Raw genomic sequence first — 17500 nt, forward strand, 5'->3', positions numbered from 1 at the left:
GGTGTCCCTGTTGCCTTGGCGGAGGTATGCGCGCTCAGAGTGATTCTAGTTTTAAGTGAATTTAATTTAATTTAAGTGAATTAAGTCTTTGTAAAATATTGACGGCGGGACAGTCATTGTGAATGTATGCACTAGGAACTTTTCCTTTCAAAATATTCTTGTATTTATCCTTTTTTGATCGGAAAATCTTGAAGAAAATGATGACGTTCTACATCCAACCTACCAACACCAAGAAAAAAATACCATAGGAACTCCCCCACAAGGACTACAGTCACAACAACCAACACTAACCACTGCAACCACAACCACCACGACAACCACAGCAACAACCATTGCAACCACTACAACCACAACAACAGCAACAACCACTGGAACCACTATTACTACAACCACTACAGCCGCAACAACCAACAACAACCACTGCAACCACAACAACCTCAAAAACCAACACAGCCACTACAACACCGTCCGCCTTCTTCTACAACCACAACCACCACAACCAGCCACTACAACACCTTCTTCTCCCCCCCCTACCCCCACCCCACCCACCCCTCCTTCAGCGCTGGAGACGACGCCCTCTCGGCACAGGACCCTCGCCGGGATGCTGCTGGGGACGTCGTTCAGCGTGGCCGTGGTCCTGTTCGCGGGCGCCGGCTACCTCGTCAGGACGTGGCGGTGGCTCCTCCTGGCGGGCTCGGCGCCGCTGCTCGTCGTGATGCCCTTGGCCTTGTGAGGGACCTGAGGATGTGTATGCGAGTACATGGGCATACTTACTAAATATCTCTGTCACACACGCACGCCCACGCACGCACACACACACGCATACGCACACACACACACACAGATACACACACACACAGATACACACACGCACACAAATACACACACACACACACACACACACACACACACACACACACACACACACACACACACACACACACACACACACACACACACACACACACACATACATATATATATATACAGGCATAATTAAAATATCTGTCACGCACACACACACACACATATATATATATATATATATATATATATATATATATATATATATATATATATATATATATATATATGTGTGTGTGTGTGTGTGTGTGTGTGTGTGTGTGTGATAGCTATACTCTTAAGAGCAGACATGAACACAGAAACGTGTACACATAATTAATACAAAAACATTTCACCTAATATTCCTTAATCAGACGTGGTAAAAAAAAAATATTAATTCCATTTTTGCCACATGATTGCCACGGCTGTACTTTCATTTTACTTGTGTACATTTGTGATGTGTGCGTGTGCTGTATACTGATGTTAAGGAGAGAGAGAGAGACAGAGAGATGGGGGGAGAGAGAGAGACAGACAGAGAGAGATAGGGGGGGAGAGAGAGAGAGAGCGAGAGAAATAGGAGAGAGAGAGGGGGGGAGAGACAGACAGAGAGAGAGAGCGAGCGAGAGAAAGAGAAAGAGGAGAGAGAGCGAGAGATAGTGGGAGAGACAGGCTGACAGACAGACAGAGAGATAAAAGAAAAAGATAGAGAATGCCTAAGCAACCTTGACCACTTCAACTGACCTCCCCCCCCCCCCCTTCGCTCTGTGCACCCCAAGCCTAGTCTCCGAGTCTCCCCGGTGGCTTAGTCAGCAGGGACGAGGTCACGAGGCGGGGGTCATCTTGGGTCACGCCGCCGCCAAGAACCGCGTCCAGCTCTCTCCCGCCCTGACCTCCGCCCTCCGTGATCTGCAGGAGGAGGAGGTAAGAAGGTCGTTTGAGGTTTATCCTAAAGTCCTGCCCCATTTTTTGTGTATTTTTTAAATTTTATTTCTTTTTTTAGTTTTTTTCTTGTATTATTGTAGTTTTTTCTTATATTTTTGTAGTTCTTTGTATTTCTTTTTTGTAGTTTTTTTGTATTTCTTTTTTGTTATTTGTATTTCTTTTTTGTTGCCTTTTGTATTTCTTTTTTGTTGCCTTTTGTATTTCCTCTTTGTATTTTTTTTGTATTTTTTGTATTTATGTAGTTTTGTGTTTTTTGTAACTTTTGTATTTATATTTTGTAGTTTTGTGATTTTTTTTACTTTTGTATTTATTTTTTGTAGTTTTGTAGTTTTTTGTGTCTTTTGTATTAATATGAATAACAAGACATAAAATAACCACACCGAAAAGATAAAAGAAAAATATATGAATGATATGAATGAAAAATAAAAACAAAAATCTAATTCAGAATCCATCAATAATCGTAACCTAACATTTTTCCTAACACAGGTCATAGAGAAGCCACAGAGGTCACAGACAGCGGACATGACCTGGAGAAAGAGAGCACGGGCGAGGCTACACCAAGTAACGGCTTATCTGCGTTTTCCTGCGTTAAGACGTATTATTGTGGCCACGACAGGTATTTGGTATCTACAAGGTATCCTCTACTTGGGTATCATCCTCAACGCTAATAATTTCACGAGGTTTGTGTCTCTTTTAATAGCTGTGGTAGTTTTATTTTTGTAAATGTCATCTTGAGTTTCATTCTTTTGTATTATTTTCGATTTTTTCTTGTTTTCTTCTGGTCGTAATTTCACTTATTGTAGGGATAATGATGATGATGATGATAATAATAATAATAATGATAATAATAATAATAATGATGATGATGATGATGATGATGATGATAATAACAACAACAATAACAATAACTGTGAATATATTGAAGATAGTCTTGATTGTGTAATGCGGATATAATGGCAGCATGAAATCGTTGATGGTGATGATACTAACGATAAAATATTGATGATTAACAACAATTAAATCATTGCTATAGTTCTAATCATGTTTTTATCATTGCTATTATCTGCATTATTGGTATCCTCATCAATCCTTTCTCATTATGATCATCAATACTGTAATAATTATAACATACCATCATCACTGAAAAAAACATAACTAGCACGATCAATACATACGACAATTAAAATAACCTAGTTTAACCTAAAACCAGACACACAGAGACCGCGGGCGTAAAGGAAAACAAAAGAATAATTTTAACCCCGCGCTCACCGACACTTTCCTTTTCTCCTTCTTTCTCTAGCAACGACCCTTATATCTACGTGGCCATGTCTGGGACGATGGACCTCATAGCCATCCTCATAGCCACGCCCCTGAACATGCGGATGGGGCGTCGGTTTATCGTGGGCGGGGCTCTTCTGGTGGCGGGCGTCCTCCTGCTGGTGGATCTCGCGGTTCCCGAGGGTGAGGAGTGAGGTCTTGTCTCATATTGTGCTTTTCTGTTATTTATCGGTATTTGTTTTGGTTTGTTTTTGTTGAGTTGATCGCTGAGATTTTTTTTTAATTAGGTATAATGAGCTATATGTCTAGAAAACTTTAATAAGGGTGATATATGGATCAATGAAAGACTTCACATTCCTAGGATCATAAAATGAGTGAAAAAATATCCCGTTATGATACAAATTATATATAATTTATGATTTATTTGTCATAATTTATTGCCTTAACGATAATATCGTTTTAATACCGTTTTATAACTGGTATATTGGTTTAATCATTTGTTATTAATGATAAATAAAACTATTTATCATTACAACTTTGTGAATTTTACAATTCTTATCCTCCCCCTGGAATTATGCAAGTTTCCCCCCATCATTATGCAGATTTCCCCCATCATTATGCAGATTTCCCCGATCATTATGCAAGTTTTCCCCCATCATTATGCAGATTTCCCCGATCATTATGCAAGTTTTCCCCCATCATTATGCAAATTTCTCCCCTACATTTATGCAGAATTCATGTGGATACGGTGGGTCCTTGTGATGACGTCACTGCTCCTTATCGCTGCCGTCTTCCAGGTTAGTCGCAAGATACCGGGAGGCAAACACGCGTTGATATATATATATGCGGGCACACAAACACATACATAAATATGTGTGTGTGGGTGGTACTGTGTGTCTGTGTTTGTGTGCTCTGTGTGTGCGTGTGCGTTTGCGTACTCTGTGTGTGTGTGTGTGTGTGTGTGTGTGTGTGTGTGTGTGTGTGTGCGTGCGTGCGCGCGTGTGTGGGAGAGAGACAGACAGACAGAGAATGAGGTAGACAAAGACAAAGAGAAAGAGGTAGACACACAGACAAACAAACAAAGAACAAGAATGAGACAGACATACAGAGAGATAATCAGACAAACAGACTAAGAGAAAGAGAATGAGACAAACAGACTAAGAGAAAGAGAACGAGACAAACACACCGAGAGAAAGAGACAGACAGAGAGGCAGACAGAAAGAAAATCAGACCAAAAAACAGACAGAGACTCTAAAAAGAAAAAGAGAATGAGACAAACAGAAAGAGAATCAGACAAAGACAGACGGAGACTAGCACAATCCCACCGCTGTTACCAATGACCGGCCCCCTTTCCGCAGGTGAACTTCATGTACGTGCCAGAGCTGTACCCAACCGTCATCAGGTCTCGAGGCTTCGCACTGGCCAGCCTCGCGGGGAGTTTTGGGTTCCTGACGGCGCCCTTCATCACAGACGTTCTGGTGAGTTGATGTTGGGTCCTGGGGTTGAGGTTGCTATTTTCTGTCTCTGTGTAGGTCTATCTATCTGTTGTAGTTGTGCCTCTTATCTGTCTCTTTATTTTTTCTCCCTTTTTCGTCTCTCTCTCCCTCCCTCCCTCCCTCTCTCTCTCTCTCTCTCTCTCTCTCTCTCTCTCTCTCTCTCTCTCTCTCTCTCTCTCTCTCTCTCTCTCTCTCTCTCTCTCTCTCTCTCCTTTGTTTTTTAACAAGTGAAGTCTCCCGGTCTCTTGAATCGTAGGTGCAAATAACACGCTTTCCCTCATTCCTGACGCAGGCGCAGAAGACGTGGTGGGCGGTCGGCGCTACTTTCGGCTCGGCAGGAATTCTGGGGAGCCTCTTGGTGCCCCTTTTGCCCGAAACAAACAACATGCCTCTCCCGGACACGATCGAGGACGTCGAAAGGAGGCGGGAGGGCATCAGGGCGGCCAAGAAGGGCAAGACGAGAGAAGATGAAGCCGAGGAAATGCCCGCCATCGGCTCTGCTGAGGAGGCTTAATTTAAGACTCTAGGCGTCGGTGTCATCAGCTGATCATGTTGTCGGTGGCATCAGCTGATCATGACGTCGGTGGCATCAGCTGATCGTGGCATCGGTGGCATCAGCTGATCGTGGCATCGGTGGTATCAGCTGATCGTGGTGTCGGTGGCATCAGCTGATCGTGGCGTCGGTGGCATCAGCTGCTCATAACGTCAGTGGCATCAGCTGATCGTGGCGTCGGTGGCGTCAGCTGATTATATTGTCTCGGCGGCATCAGCTGGAAGATGCGCTGGCCGTCAACTGATTAAACTGTGATGTTTATTATTAATCTGTCATTATTATTTAGTTGTATCCCTGGTTTATAAATAAAGTTCAATTGTTTTGTTGTTGTTTAAAAAAAATCCTAGAATTTAGCGAATGTTTGATGTATACTGTAATCACAAAAAATCAAGAAAAAAATACGAAAGCAAAAGCAAGCACAAACACACACTGTTAGCGAGTTCGAAACTTCACGACTGACGTTCATTTCTTACTTTTTTTTTCTATTTTTTTCTTTAAGGTAGAAATGAGGGCTCGAGTGTCTTTCCATAACAGCGCATTGTACAAGATACCTGCTGTATAAACCAAAACCCGGTACACCCCAAAGGCTTGTTCACCATCTTTCAAAATAATGAAAACAAACTCGCTGAAATAGTTTAGTCCAATATCGGTAAAGAAAATTCACGAACGGTTGTAAACGTCAATGAATTGTGGGGAAAAGGGGGAAAAAAGCTAAATAGTCAAATATAGATGTTAAGAGATGATGCACTTATTGGAAACAATTTTATTATTTATGATTTCTAATAACTCGGCGCATATTGTACCGATAAAACGTTTCAAATTAACTGCAATTATCTTTCTGAAAACACTTATGCCCATCATCTTTTCCCTAATGAGCACTCAAAATGCTCGGTCAATATTCTTGGAATGATTGTATATAAATCATTACATATAACTTGAATATAAATCATTACACACAACTTCCTCTAATTCATATTGTAAATTGATTGCATATGTTGTAAACTATTGTCTAAATAAAGTATCAAAATCAAATATCTAATCTAAAACGCTGTACTGAACTGAACATTTTACCTTAGTCTTGCTCAGGATAAGAAAACTAATCATTTTATTCAATGCATTATATTTTTTTCACACTTTACTTTTATTATGATCCACTGTGCACAAAGCTTGCCCTTTGGAGCATAAATATTGCATATCATATATATATATTCTTTCAAGTCTCTATGAGTGATAAAATTTTGACCAAAAAAAAAGAAAAAAAAATCACGAACTTAAGACAAAAATCCGTAAAAATTAGAAACTTTGTGTTTAGAGTGGAGTGATTTCTTTGGTTAAACACACTAGCACTGTTGCGCCACATCAGTCTTTTTCACGACGTTGGTAACATCGAAATCCTAATTTAAGAGGACAAAAAAAGGAATAGGAGGAGGAGTTAACAATTGCCGTATGCGGATTGTTGCTTGTAAAATCAAATAGGGTGTGTGTGTGAAACGAACTACGAAAGGAAGGACAAGAAAACACACGAATATGCCAAAGGCCTTTTCGCTAATGCTTCGTCAGGGCATACATCTGCCCTGACGAAGCATTACCGGAAAGGCCTTCGGCACATTCGTGTTTTCTTGTCCTTCCCTTCGTTGTTCCTGTTGCAATCTGTTCATCATGAATTACGCACGTAGGGTGTGTGTGTGTGTGTGTGTGTGTGTGTGTGTGTGTGTGTGTGTGTGTGTGTGTGTGTGTGTGTGTGTGTGTGTGTGGGTCTGTGTGTGTGTGTAGGTCTGTGTGTGTGTGTAGGTCTGTGTGTGTGTGTAGGTCTGTGTGTGTGTGTGTAGGTCTGTGTGTGTGTGTGTAGGTGTGTGTGTGTGTAGGTGTGTGTGTGTGTGTGTAGGTGTGAGTGTGTGTAGGTGTGTGTGTGTGTGTGTGTGTAGGTGTGTGTGTGTGTGTGTAAGTGTGTGTGTGCATGTGTAGGTGTGTGTGTGCATGTGTAGGTGTGTGTGTGTGTGTGTAGGTGTAGGTGTAGGTGTGTGTGTGCATGTGTAGGTGTGTGTGTCTGTGTGTTGGTGTAGGTGTGTGTGTAGGTGTGTGTGTAGGTGTGTGTGTAGGTGTGTGTGTAGGTGTGTGTGTGTAGGTGTGTGTAGGTGTGTGTGTGTGTGTAGGTGTGTGTGTGTGTGTAGGTGTGTGTGTGTGTGTGTGTGTGTGTGTGTGTGTGTGTGTGTGTGTGTGTGTGTGTGTGTGTGTGTGTAGGTGTGTGTAGGTGTGAAGCTGTTGGCATGAAGAATGTGAAAGTGAGAATGAATGCAAGCACACTGTGAGCAATTGTTAATGACAGAGTATTAAGTGAATGTAAGTGACTTGTATGTGAATAAGAATGTGTTAAATCTGTGAGCAAATGAGCATGAGTGTGGATGAAAAGTGTGAATGAGATAACATGAAACAATGAAACTGAATGAGTGTGCATTTTAGTAAGTGAAAGACCATGTTATGAATGATTATGATAGTGTGTATAATGTGCAGGTACATACTGTATGTCTAAAGCGGTAAATTACTTTAAAGAAAAAGAAAAGTGACCCCTAAATCACTGTCACTGCCTCTTATGCCTGACAGGAGGGAAGAGAAAACAGCAAAACATGTTTATATGAATTTGATGACGACAGTTATGTCTCTATACATAAATGGAATGAACTTTGGATATTTTCTAAATCATTTTAAGACCAATTGTACTTTTCTCTACTGCAGCAAACTCTGTGTTACCACATCTGTTTTTGGTTTCAAACTTACACATTTTGCAATGAATCACTGCTTTGGAAAATCAGGCTTATTCTACTCAGCTTCCGATAAAATTAACCACCGATATCCCTAACAGTAAACAGCAATGACCACGTACAACATTGTTACAACAACTGCATCTACACATTCAAGTAATGCTTCTAAACAATAAAATTGTTACAAAAATCTTGGCAGGATTATCTGAGTAACCTTACGACTACAGGATGCCTTTTGAGTCATGGAGATTCCTACGGGGTTTTTGATACAGTTTTGGTCTTAGCTAACATTATAAATGTCACTTTCCACTGCTGTCAAATGCTTTCCTAGATTCTTTCCATTGTCAGAATTTTACAACTGATTAACCATATATTTACTGGGTTTTGATAACTAATAAATTTCAGAATTGTAATAAATGCTTTATCCTTGACATTTCCTCTATAATAATGCTGGTAGTCATGAGCATTGCATGGAGATAGGTTAGCCTAATCTCACATGAAAAATGACTTGCCTTTTCAAATGCAACTTCCGTATGATAAGTCTTAGTTCCCTTAATAAAACTAACATAAAAAAGCACCTACAGATCTGTATAAAAAACATAAGCTTATATTTTTCGTCATTATCACTAAGTTCTAAATACAGTATTATTAAACGCGTACATCCATCATCCGTGCAACCTATGATCTGTATATGTAATTCATTTCATAATTTGGTTCCAATCAATCAATATGAAGAGCAACATAATGTCAACCAATATAACCAGTAAGACATTTCCTTAATTACTATTCACATAATTTAATTGCCAATCATACAACTATTTTTCAACATATGATGGCTACTGCTTATTTCAAGATACAACACTTTGTAAATCTTTACAAAACATTATCAACTTTAAAACCAAGTGTCCATATGAATATGGCCTGATGCATTAATATAATTATTTCACAAAGTAACATAATTATTATTCTAAAGATGACTGATATCTGGATGATACTGACAATGGTGAAAAGGTGAAGGTAGAGTTGTAACTAAACTTCCCAATGAAGATTATGACAATGCTGATGGTAATGAATGAAAATAATGATTATTATGAATGGCAATAATGATCATGATGAAAAACATTATAATAAATGTGAGAAAATAACAACAATAACATTTTTAACATTCAAGAACTATACCAACATATTCTGTCGAAGATTATGCATTTGATTATGAATGACAACTACAAAAATCTTGCAAGAATATACTTTCTGAGGTTTCTTGCCTGTATGACAAGTGAATGCACTAATAGGTTTCATCTTCATGATCCATTTTTTAAAATAATCTTCCCTTTGTTCATATGAAGTCATGTCTGTGTATCTGAAACCATTATACACCATTTCTAACAGATTGCAGAATTGTTTCAACTTGTTTGATTTCTACAAATTCTGTGTTACGATTTAATGAGATACCCATAACTACTTTTTATGTGAATATGTGGATTTTCATGTTTAACATACAAGCCAATAAATGATTAACGGTTAAAACAAATAAATGTGCTAGACGTCAAGGTCACATAGCACTAGAAGCCAATAAAAAGAAAAAGAAATAAATATAGAAAGATATCAACTAGTAAATCAACTCTTTTGGGTTTGGTTATAGCATGACCCTGGACAGAACATCCAGATAACCATCGCTGACAAGTTACTTTATCGAGCAAAGATAGACCTGCCTGTAGCTGATATATGTGTATAGATATATATTTTTTAAAGAGATTCATACCTCTCCCTGCAATCTATGATAAAAGTTGGATACAAATCTCCACAAACTCAATTGAAAATGCAGAAAAAAAACTTATTTTCTTATATACACATGTACATACATATACTGTATATATATATCTTCTCTACATTTTGTTATTTGATAAATCCTGTAAATTGTAAACAAACAATATTTCAACTACATAAAACAATGAAGTCCTGACCTACTGCATTACACCTCTTCTTACTAGTTGTGATATAAAAAGCACTAGAAGCTTCCTGACACCATATTATCACTACACAACACTATCAAATGTAAGTGGCAGCAATCCACAGTACAAAAACAACACCCATAACACAAATACAATTCATATATATTGTAATAGTTATCTAGATGAATGAGTACAAAATATCCAATGAAAATATATATCAGTTGTGCAGGTAACAGTTGTAGGGGGTATCTGATTCATGGAAGCAATACATATATTAATATATTTTGTGCTATTTATATAGAACAAAATAATGAGATCTTGCACATGATAAGGTTATACAGATCTTCAAAGAGGTTACACGCTTCAGAAAGAGAGATAATCAATACAGCTGTGGCGGAGGAAACAAGGAGAGGTTGTTTGTACACTGAAGGAAGTTAATGGTTTCATGTATCCTGTCCATAATACGGAGCTATTACTTCTGACGGATACAAGAATCAATTTTCGGAAACTGGCAAAGCACTGGACAATTTGATCCTCTCAAGATTCCCTACGTAAGTTACCTAAAGTTTGAAGAATTTCCAGTCTGCCTTTCATATGACTTATTGATATTTGCTTTCTACAATCAAATCACTTTCAACTAGATTAAGAAGTGTGGGTCATGACATTTAGGCTGAAATAATGATTAACTTTTCTCTGGCTGGGAATGTGGTTTCTTACCATCCCTTAAACGTGGAATGCACAAGTTCAATTTCATAATTTTGCTTACTTTCCAAATCTACAGTTAATGCAGAAAGAAACATATAAACACACACATCACACATCATATACACAAACATACACACAAGTAATATTTTTTTCTGTTTCTGTTTGTATGTCTACCTGCCTTCATGCCTATATATCAGTCTACTTGTGTGTGCTACATGGAAACATGACTAGCCTGATTATAACTTTTAAAACTGAATATGTAGTTTGTAACGTGCATATGCACATCAATTTGGGTTCAGTATGAATTTAGTTTAACAGTGAATAAGAGTTAGACCCAAAATTAATTAAACTGTAAAAAAAAAAAAAATCATTTACACTGTAACTTACAAACTTTATCATAAATCATCTAAATATAATCTGATATAAATCAAGAAAATATCATATACTTTGTAATATTCAATAAATATCTACCAGCTATACATATTAACATTTATTCCAGCCACCAAGCCATCCCCTAAGTACATCTTCTCTAATTACTCCACCTGCTTGAGTATTGCCAACAGGAAGCTGGACCTGTATTTGCGCGGGGATGATCTGGCCTTCCAGCTGCTCAACGTTGGTGCACTGTGAGTTGGCAATCGAGGACACTGCAACAGCAGAGGTGACTGTGGCTGTGGAGGAGGAGGAGGAGGAATCTGGCGGGACGACAGTGGATGGTGGTGTGGCGATTATGGCACTGGCCGCAGGGACGGTGCTGATAATTTGACTAGACTGGTCTACTATGTTAGGGGGGTCACAGAAACACCACGTTTGCCATTGGTTATAGCTCCCCTCAATGAAGGTGAGTACATGAGCATGGTGGTTCTGGCAGTTGTTAGCCAGTTTTGCCGGCTTAGGTGGTTGGCCTGGGCCCTGGGCAAGCATGAGCTGTGGCATTTGAGTAATGGTCTGTGTTCCAGTTACAGATTCTTCGCTGTTCAGTGGCTGTTGTATGACAACGTGCTGAAGGGTAATGCTCTGCTGTTGTATTTCCTGCTGTGCTTCTGGCTGTTGTAGCTGCTGCTGTTCTGGTTGAGTAATTACAACTGGATTTTGATAATTTATGGTGTATGTAATTTGTTCTGCAGGTTTTTTCTTTACTTGAGCAGGCTGTTGAACTTTAATAAACTTTTCAAGTATTCCATCTTCCTTCAAATCAGAATCAGCAACTGAACCACCCCCAAGTTTCCGCACATTATCATGTAATGATATGATATGTCTTTTAAGGTTTCTTTTCTCACAGAAAGTTGCATTACAAATCTCACATGCATATGGTTTAATGCCAGTTTCTTTAAATGATCCAGGTTTGTTTTCTGGTTTCTTGCGCAATGGCCTCTCACCGGTATGAATCATTTTATGACGTGTGAGGGAACTGAACTGCTGGAAAGAAGCTGGACACAACTCACAGCGAAACGGTTTTGGTGGAGCGTGTATTCTTTTATGTACTTTGAGGTCACCTGGCGAGGAAAACCCCACCTGACAAACTTCACATCTAAATGGAGTATTTCCATTATGGGTCATCTGATGCCACTTGAGATTATTTTTACGACTGAAAGCTGCATCGCAACGGTCACACTTAAATGGCTTAATACCTGTATGGCTAATTTTGTGCCTCTTTAAGTCTATAGCTTGTCCAAAGGAGGCTGGACACAAGTCGCACTGGTACGGCTTTTCACCGGTATGTGTATATAAATGTCTTTGCATATTGCTCTTTACTACAAAGGTCATATCACAGAAAGCACATTTGTAAGGTTTCTCGCCAGTGTGAGATCGCCTGTGCCTTTTCAGACTACTATTTTGTGTGAATGACGCCTCACACTGATCACATTGATAGGGCTTATCTTGTGTGTGAGTTCGAACATGAGTTTTGAGGTGGGATATCTGTTTGAAATTACTATTGCAAATGTCACACGTGTATGGCTTTTCACCTGTGTGGGTCCTCTTATGAATATTTAGATGCCCACTTTGAACAAAAGCTGCACCGCACTCCTGGCACACGTAAGGTTTTTCCCCCTTATGGACCCTCATGTGTATTCTGTAACTAGCATAATGCGTGAATTTGCTGGAACACATTTTGCATGACAGGCTTGCGCGATGGTGCTTCTTGCGGTGGGACATCAAGCGCTTTAACCTATCGAAGACTTCTTCACACAGATCACAATCATATTTCTGAAAGAAAAATAATAGTCAGTTTATCAAAACATAAATCAGTTTTTTATAGAGAGATGAAAGAGTGTAAAGATTATCCTTATTAAATACTCTTATTTGTAAACATACTGTAATATCCTACATCCTAATTATATACTACTCATACTAATATTACTACATATATATATATATATATATATATATATATATATATATATATATATATATATATATATATATATATATATATATATATATATATATATATATATATATATATATGTATATATTTGAACGCATATATATGTGCACACACACACACACACACACACACACACACACACACACACAGACACACACACACACACACACACACACACACACACACACACACACACACACACACACACACACACACACACACACACACACACACATACACACACAATATATATATATATATATATATATATATATATATATATATATATATATATATATATATATATATATATATATATATATATATATATATATATATATATATATATACATACATGTATATATATATATATATATATATATATATATATATATATATATATATATATATATATATATATATATATATATATATATATATATATATATATATATATATATATATATATAAATATATGTATATATATATATATATACATATATATATATAAATATATATATATATATATATATATATATATATATATATATATATATATATATATATATATATATATATATATATATATATATATATATACATAAAAATTTATAATAATAAAAATAACAAGCTTAACAACAATAAAAACTATCATGATTATCATTATTTCATAATAATAGCAACAGTAATTGTATTACTAGTAGTAGTAATAGTAGTAGTAGTAGTAGTAGTAGTAGTAGTAGTAGTAGTAGTAGTAGTAGTAGTAGTAGTAGTACTAGTAGTAGTAGCAGTACAAGTAGTAGTAGCAGTACAAGTAGTAGTAGCAGTACAAGTAGTAGTAGCAGTACAAGTAGTAGTAGCAGTACAAGTAGTAGTAGCAGTACAAGTAGTAGTAGCAGTACAAGTAGTAGTAGCAGTACTAGTAGCAGTACTAGTAGCAGTAGTAGTAGTACTATTAATAATACTATTAATAATACTAGTAGTATTAGTAGTAATAGAAGTATTACTAGTACTATTAGTACTTGTAGTAGTAGTAGTAGTACTAGTACTAGCACCAGTTGTACTAGTAGTACTAGTAGTATTACTAGTAGTAATACTAGCATTAGTACTAGTAGGAGTACTAGCAGCAGCAGCAGCAGCACTAGTATTAGTAGTAATAATAATTATAATAATAATAATAACAAAATTATAACAATAATAATGACAAAAACAAAAATACAAAAAATAATAATAAATAATAATTATAAATAATAATAATAATGACAATAATAAAAACAACAATAACAATAACAACTATGATAATAATAATAATAACAATAATAATACAATACAATTCATCATTACACATAATCTTATCGAATAAATCATTTACACTTACCTCAGTCTGATCTTCGGTGTGTACCCTAGAATGAGCTCGTAGTTGACTGAGGCGTGAAAATGTCTCAGGACAGTCCACGCACGTGTAAATTCTGGTTAAACGCTGGATTTTTTCGTACGTCTTCCTTGGCCTTTTGCCTTTTTTCCGTCTTAGGAGTCGCCTGGAGCTGTCCGACCCCTCGCCAACATTTTCTTCATTGCTGTATTTATCGCTGTCCTCCACATCCTCCTTGATGGACGTGAGCTCGCCATCATTTTCAAGGCCGTCAATGGCCAGACATTCTTGGATGAGATTCTCTTCAGAAATGTTCTCAATCTTCATGGTTATCTCGCTTGAGGAAACAATCTCTGCTGTACCATTATCTTCGCTAAAATTTTGTACATTCACGACTGAGTAACAGGTAGTTGGGGGCACTGGAGACTGATCCATCTTTGGCTACAGTTTTCTACTCTGTAAGTGATAAGAAGACTAATAGTAATTGTAATAATAATAATAATAATAATAACAATAATAATAATAACAATAACAATAACAATAATAATAATAATAATAATAATAGCAATAATAATAATATATATAATAATAATAATATATATAATAATAATATTAATATAATAATAATAATATATATAATAATAATAATATATATAATAATAATATTAATATAATAATAATATAATGATGATAATAATAATAATAATAATAATAATAATAATAATAATAATAATAATAATAATAATAATAATAATAATAATAATAATAATAATAATAATAATAATAATAATAACAATAATAATAATAATAATAATAATAATAATAATAATAATAATAATAATAATAATAATAATAATAATAATAATAATAATAATAATAATAATAATAATAATAATGACAATAATAATAATAATGATAATGATCATGACATCAATAATAATAATAATGATAATGATGATGATATCAATGATAATGATGATGATATCAATGATGATGATGATATCAATGATAATGATGATGATATCAATGATCATGATGATGATATCAATGATCATGATGATGATATCAATGATGATGATGATGATATCAATGATAATGATGATATCAATAATAATGATGATGATATCAATGATGATGATGATGATATCAATGATGATGATGATGATATCGATGATGATGATGATGATATCGATGATGATGATGATGATGATGATGATGATGATGATGATGATATCAATAATGATGATGATGATATCAATAATAATGTTATCTATGTACACACAAACATGCACAAGTGGACAGTGCATGTACCTAGTGCCAATGGGTTAAGTTTATCCAGCCCTTTTGTGTCAGGGGGAAAAATAAGTGTAGCAAGTGGGTGTTATTATGAAACAATAGACCAAAGTCTACACTTGGCACAATGAATATATATGCTCTAAGCATTCTCTATAGCCAGGTAAACCTACTGTCTTATCTATTACCTGGCTTATAACAAAACTCTCAAGGTAGCATTCCAGCTGCCAAGATCCATGTTTGGCATCACCAGGCATCACTAAACTTTTCACCACAACATAAACCTAAATAGATGTCATCTGACATGAATAGATTAAGCATTCTTTGTACTTCTTCTAAAATCAGGCTATTGAAAGACTCATACACAGCAGACCAATTTACATTTACAATTAATATTAAAATGTTTATAGCTGGCAAAGAATACTCTTTAGTAGAATGGTATCTATAGCATCTATAAAATGATATCAATATGGATTTGTACATGAGTGAATCAGGTATACATAGCCTATAGGTACTATTTAGGTAATTTTGGCTCTATACAGGATAGCGTCAGAAGTATCAGAGATTGGATTAAATCTAGAAAGTTTCAAGTTGTTAGTAGTGCCAAATAACTTTATAAAGACAATTGTTCATGCCCCTCAGAGTTCAAAGTCTATCTTCATCATAGAGTAAACGTAACACAGTAAAAAATTTCACAAGGCATGTGTCAAAATAAAAGCATAACTGAATAAAAGAAAAACATTATAATAATGACTAAGAAATATCACTGGTAGAACATATCATATGTAAATACAGGTGTACAACATGAAATCACCAAAAATACACATATCCTCTCTCTCTACATAAAGAGGTTAAATCAAAAGTAAGAAAAAACAGATGAAAATGGTAGATTCTGGATTTGGGTATCTAACAACAACAAATGAAGCAGGCAAGGAGTTTGAGAAATGAAATCATAAACTGTAAATGTTCAGAACAGGTCTGAGTATGGACAGAGAAAGGACTGTATATAAACAAAGAAAAGCTGAGATAGGATAATCAAAACAAAATGTACATGACAGCATTATCAGGGTGTAAAAATTACCATCAATCTACACAAAATAAAGGCTACTGTTGCCCATCTAGATTTGCATGTACACACTATATCCTGTTCCCCTTTGACTCTGATGAAGAGTCCTCCATTGTGTATATTCTGGCAAGATGTAGCTTGTCACCTCCTTAGCAATTTTTCTTTGTGTAAGGAACCAGTCATAGCTCTTTCTTATCACATGCAAATGTTGCAGGTATGCTGACTTTTGCAAGAACACAATGCATGAAGATTACAGCATCACTTCAGGCCTATTCTGAACCATCACCAGATCAGCTGACTAACTGTTTCCTAATAGTTTCACATACTAAGGGATAGTTATCGTGTCTTTCTTCCATTTCAACGAGAGATCCTCCCAGAAATAAGACGGAAAGATATCGAATCGCAGTTTGACGAAAGAAATCATTTTCGACTACATTTCACATCAAGAATACCAACAAAAGGTAAAATCACGCCATTTGACATATTCCTCTAACTGGCTTTTCGTGCATCATAGACTTCCTTCTGGTAAATGACACCTAAAACAACTCGAATAATAAAACGATCATCTGTCAAAATCCCCCCCTCGCAAAAACACAAATACAAACCGGACCTAAACCTACTTCCACCACGTAATTCAAAGATTCAAAGACACTTCTAACCTCTAATTCCTTTAAACTCAGGACACGAAGAGAAATACGTGAGGAAATGAAGGAAATAATACCTGAGGGAAATGTTATCACGGAGGTCATGTCGAGAGGAAGCAGACGACCTCCTCCGACCTCGCACCTTGTAAACAAACTACTACTCCGAACTCATGCTAAAAACTATATTGTGGCTTTTAAGATTTATTAT

At 36.2% G+C, this 17500-nt stretch overlaps 3 protein-coding genes across 6 annotated transcripts in view; 2 read left to right on the forward strand and 1 right to left on the reverse strand.

Annotated features, from left to right (window-relative positions):
• The window catches only part of LOC113824755 (solute carrier family 22 member 20), a 23227-nt gene extending 17793 nt beyond the window's left edge, over nt 1-5434 (forward strand). For 2 of the 3 annotated variants that reach the window (XM_070125758.1, XM_070125759.1), the window contains exons 7-13: nt 561-729; nt 1620-1764; nt 2272-2465; nt 3086-3246; nt 3796-3860; nt 4422-4541; nt 4852-5434. In XM_070125758.1, the coding sequence (XP_069981859.1) occupies nt 561-729; nt 1620-1764; nt 2272-2465; nt 3086-3246; nt 3796-3860; nt 4422-4541; nt 4852-5073 (1076 nt within the window). In that variant the 3' untranslated portion in view covers nt 5074-5434. Of the gene's footprint in view, nt 1-560; nt 730-1619; nt 1765-2269; nt 2466-3085; nt 3247-3795; nt 3861-4421; nt 4542-4851 lie in introns of all 3 variants that reach the window. The other variant, XM_070125757.1, reaches the window with a different exon arrangement.
• The window catches only part of LOC113824751 (nuclear envelope phosphatase-regulatory subunit 1), a 239110-nt gene that overhangs the window by 210168 nt on the left and 11442 nt on the right, over nt 1-17500 (forward strand). The gene's annotated exons all lie outside the window — the stretch shown is intronic.
• On the reverse strand, nt 7252-17457 carry LOC113824750 (zinc finger protein 431). Its single transcript, XM_027377525.2, has 3 exons — nt 17370-17457; nt 14296-14745; nt 7252-12736 (listed from the first exon to the last, which is right to left on the reverse strand). Exons 2-3 carry the CDS (start codon nt 14722-14724, stop codon nt 11012-11014), a joined length of 2154 nt encoding a protein of 717 aa, XP_027233326.1. The 5' UTR covers nt 14725-14745; nt 17370-17457; the 3' UTR covers nt 7252-11011.

The sequence above is a fragment of the Penaeus vannamei genome, chromosome 9, assembly GCF_042767895.1.
Source record: "Penaeus vannamei isolate JL-2024 chromosome 9, ASM4276789v1, whole genome shotgun sequence".
Taxonomy (NCBI): Eukaryota; Metazoa; Arthropoda; class Malacostraca; order Decapoda; family Penaeidae; genus Penaeus; species Penaeus vannamei.